Source organism: Corvus brachyrhynchos, unplaced genomic scaffold (genome assembly GCF_000691975.1).
Source record: "Corvus brachyrhynchos isolate BGI_N302 unplaced genomic scaffold, ASM69197v1 scaffold220, whole genome shotgun sequence".
NCBI classification, from domain to species: domain Eukaryota; kingdom Metazoa; phylum Chordata; class Aves; order Passeriformes; family Corvidae; genus Corvus; species Corvus brachyrhynchos.
Genome location: NW_008236209.1, coordinates 5,078,701 through 5,083,382, shown reverse-complemented (window position 1 = coordinate 5,083,382; position 4,682 = coordinate 5,078,701). Strand labels below are relative to the sequence as shown.

General features: G+C 45.8%; 1 protein-coding gene across 1 annotated transcript in view; it reads left to right on the top strand.

Annotated features, from left to right (window-relative positions):
* Positions 1-2,710: 2,710 nt before the first annotated feature.
* The window catches only part of LOC103622573 (transmembrane protein 182), a 15,696-nt gene continuing 13,724 nt past the window's right edge, over positions 2,711-4,682 (top strand). The window contains exon 1 of the mRNA XM_008641556.2: positions 2,711-3,736. Within this exon, the coding sequence (XP_008639778.1) occupies positions 3,584-3,736 (153 nt within the window). The 5' untranslated portion in view covers positions 2,711-3,583. The remainder of the gene's footprint in view (positions 3,737-4,682) is intronic.

Sequence of the window (4,682 nt, the reverse complement as noted above, 5' to 3'; positions counted from 1 at the left end):
GACTCGAAAGAGATTCACTCGCCTACCTCAGGAAACGCCATGTGGAAGGAATATCTTTTGGAGCAGGACAGATCATAGAACCATGGAATCGTTTAGTTTGGAAAAGCCCTTTAAAAACACGGAGCCCAACCATTCCCCCAGCACTGCCAAGGCCACCACTGCCCCATGTTCCCAAGTGCCACACCCACACAGCTTTTAAATCCCTCCAGGAATGGGGACTCCACCACTGCCCTGAACAGCCTGTTCCAGGATTTCACCACCCAGGGTCATCAGGCCAAGCTCCAATGAAGAAAGGTCTGGAAATCTCCAAAGGGACTCAGGGAAGTCTCCAAAGGCAGCCCTGAAAACTCATATCTTTATCAAATTCCAAGAAATCCTCTGCTTTCCACATGAGAGAGTGAAAATATGTTCATCTATCTACATAAAATGTAAATTTTTCTGGGAGCATGGATCAAACCACAGGAAATAATAACACAGACTGTGCTGATGGAGTCTTTGATCAATCCAAAGGTAAAACACCCAATTCTGTGAAAAATCTGAGTTGACTTGCCTCAGCTCTTTGCTGGAATATGTATGTTTGGGAGAGTCACAATTTAGGTTTAAAAGCTTAAGGGAAAAAAATTCTTCAGGGTCAATTAGGAATTAAAAAAATTGCTCAGGATACAACTTTCCCTTCCATCCACTACAGCCCTGGAGCTGCCCATGGTGGCACTATCATTTGACCTCTGTGGATAAGAGGATGCTGAATGAAGGTCCCTGCTGGCACCAGGAGAGGCAAGGGAGGAAAGGGAGGGTTGTTTTCCTTGGAAATTAAATGGTATTTGTGTCTGCCTTTGCATGGAATGTGGTACTGGTCTGTTAATTCACCCCCTGGCTCTGGTGTGGCATTCCAGAGATCCCAACACAGGCTCCACAGGACAACCAACATCATTACCACTTTCTACAGCTGTGGGAGAGGCCACATGGTCTCATTGCCCAGGAATTTTTTGGACCCTGAAGGTGATGAGCACATGCTTGGGGCTGCAACAAGGAATCACAGAATCATCCTGGAATCACAGGATGGTTGGGGTTGGAAGGGACCTTAAAGTTGATCCAGTTCCAAACCCTGCCATGGGCAGGGACACCTTCCACTGGACCAGGTTGCTCCAATCCCTGTCCAACCTGTCTTTGAAAAGAAACACCTGTCAGGAGTGGGATTTCAGTGCATGGAGAGACATTTCAACTTTGGGAACTCAATTCCTGTTCCACAGCCTAGGAATTTGGAGGATGTTTGGCTGGGCACCAGCTGTCCTGTGAAGAGCCAAGGCTGGGCACCAGCAATGCTCTGCTTCAGCCATGCAAGGTTTTTCTGCCAGTGGGACCCAGAATTCCTGAGGACACTTCCAAATGGCAAACAGCACTAACTCGGGATGTGCAGTAGCACAAAAGCAGCAGCGCCAAACACAGCTGGCTCAAAACACACCCAGAAATGGGGAAGTGTGCATTAATCCCTTTTTTAAAACAAAAATACACAAGTACCCACTTTGCATTTTAATTTTATGTAATTGCAGTGTGAGCTACAAAAAAAATCCTCACTCCTGGTGTGCAAATCCTTGTTTTCACCCAGCTCCTCTGAGCGTTGCCAAAGCTCCTGTCAGTCGTGTCCAGCTTTGAGGAGATCACAAGAAGAGATGGCAACCAACTGTCCTTGTCACTTGAGACAAATTTAACCAGGACTGTGTGGTAGTTAAATGGCAACTGGTTGGAATCCCACTAATGGATTATTTAGGTGATAGATAAGTTATACTTTGTATTTAATCAACCATTTTATGTTCAATACAAAGAGCTCGCCTTTGGTGTAGTGGAGCACCAGTGACTGGGTGTGTTATTGCTGTTCAAAACTATGGGAAAAGAGTGGATATGCTGGGATGAGGTGGGAAAGGGTAATTTGTGTAGGAATGGGATGAGTGCAGGTTCAGGGAGAGTTGATCCCAAGAACCTACATGGAGACCCATTGCAGCAGCTGGGAGTGTTTCCAGTGGAATGGCAGGACAATGGGATGGACAGAATGTGTTTATTCCTGCAGAATCCCAGCTCTGTGGCTGAGTTTTGACCCTGCATGATGGTAAGTCTGCACCCTGTCCCAGCTCTCCTTTCTCCCTGCGTTGGTGAAGAGAATTCTCTGGATCCTGGATCATGTGGAATTCCTCACGTGCTCACTGTCAGGTTAAACCAGGAGCAACTCTGCCCCTGGGACAGTGAGGGGAAGAGGTCTAACGTGTTACTTAACAGCTACCCCTGTGATATTTAAGAAAGACAGTGCAGAGGATAAAATAAATTATTATAATTTAAATTTTTTTGTGCTTATAGAAGATTGAGTACTTTCATCACTCTGTATGCCTCAATAAGAAATGTAGTCAAAATTTTTGTCAATCCTCTCCAGGTTCCCCAGCCAGTGTGCAGTTGCTTTGAGATGCTCATATGTTCACAGGTAACTTTAAATATTAAAATTAATTTGACAACACAATTTCCCATAGGATAGGGAAGTCAGCATCATTTCTTCCCCCTGTTTAGAGCAGGTCATGACTAAGGCTAAGATTAGAAAACCAGAACTTGATTTTTGACTATAATTTAAATTTCTTCTCCCAGCCTCCTGGCATGTCACAGGAATATAGTTATTGCACTACAGAAATTATAATTTTCCTAGTCTGGCATCCCATTCCTGGCAGTGATCTGCAGCAGATGCTCCAGTAGAAGCCAAAAACATTAGGAAGTAAATGGCAGTGAAATTCCATGCAGGAATGTTCCCAGGAGACACTTCTCCCATGGCAGGCTGGGTGGGTGTGAGGGGTATGGATCCATATAATCCACTTTTCTGTGGCAGGAGGGAGAACATCATTTACAACTGCAGGACACCCCCGGTGTGTCCGTGTGTGCACCTGGTTGGATGCTCCTTGTCCAGCTCCATGTGGACCTGCCTGGTGCAAAGGTGGTGATTGCATCACTTCCAAGAGGGCTGGGATATTTAAGATCTCCCACTGTTTTAATGTTTTTCTTGGATCCCTGAGGTTGCTTTCTGTAAAAGCTGCATCAGAGTTTTGCTCAGAGGAAGAAGGAGACGCAAATTCCAGAAGTGCCACCTGTGGGACACAGTGAGAGGTATCACTGCAGTGCTTGAGGACACCACGGGCTCCATGGTGTGGGGAAAACCTTTGAGTCCACCCCTGCTCATCCGTGCAGAGAGGGATGGGAAAAGCTCCCCGGTGGCCTGGGAATTCTGCACTCGTGACCCAGAGCCGTGTCCTGAGGGCTCCCGGCTCCACTCCTCCGGCAGGAGCAGCCATGTGTCGCCTTGGATGGCTCCCTGCTCTGCCTCAATAGCTGTTTGTCATGATCCTTAATGCCACAGCTGCTTGCTTGTGCCAGGTCATCTGCTTTTATTAGTCCTGCTCCACCACCCACTGAAACTCACACCAGCCAGGAGATCGTTATCCACATCCAAAAATAGCAATCCTCTGGCCCTGCTCTTCCAGAGACCTGGGAAACTTGGGGGTTTTCCTCCTTTTCTCATTTCCAGTTGTGCTGGTTTCCCCCCTGCTGCCCCATGAAGGCCGGAGCAGCCGCCCTGGCAGCCGGGATCCTCGGAGGCACTGGGGTGTTGCTCTTCCTCATTGCCTTTGGGACGGATTATTGGCTTCTGGCCACGGACACCTGCGCGGTCTTCGAGCATGGGAACAGCACTCTGAGCACCGGAGTGGTGAGCTCTGAAACCTTGTACTTTGAAAGAACTTACCTAAATAATTTCAAATCGAAAATTTTGAAACCTGTGATAATATTTATGCTCAATGAATGTGACCTGTTAACGTAAAACATCAGCCTGAGGTAAAACTTTAAATTCTTTAAAATCCACACCAGCTTTTCCATAATATTGATTATTTTGACTTGAGTAAAGTGTGTCTAGGAAACATTAAGACGGCACCTCTGTAATCTGGCAGATAGGAATATTAGAGAATGAAAGGCAAAAATGTAAGAGCTTTAGTTGTTGACAGCATTTCCCTCTAAAGACAAAAGATATCTCCTGATATTTGCCATTAAAAGATTTCTCCCTCTCTAGGTTCTTCATTTAAAACTAGTTCATGTTTAAAAGTGTGGGGCTTGGCAATCACTTCCATCTGAAGTGATACAGCTGCAGCACAGACACCAAGCAAAAGTGAACATCAGACACAGAGCAGAGCAGATGAGTTCCTGCCCATCCAACCAGTGGCCTGGATATCCTCAGAGTAAGATTTGTATAGGATTTTAGTTAGCAGGAAATGTAATTTTCAAGGGACAGTCTGATATTTTAGTGCTAAGGGCTGGTGTCGCTCGTTTATAGATCCCTCAAGCTGGGTTTTTGCTGCACTTGCTGTTGTCTAACTCTTCAATGAAATAACAACCAGATCAGTTCCTCGAGCCACCCACTCCCCCGAAATGTTTTTGTGCCAATCAATGTGTGGTTTCCATTACAAAATGACAGGAAGATCCTTGTTGTGTGCAGACTTTTTGTTACTTCAAAGTTCAATCCAATTAGGTTTGATTTTTTTCCTGGTGTGGTGAGTCACCCTGGGTAAGCATCATGATGCCAGCAAGAAATATTTTTCTTTCATTTCAGAATCCCATAATCAAATGTAGGGCACTGTTTGCTTGAGTCATGGTTCCAAGCG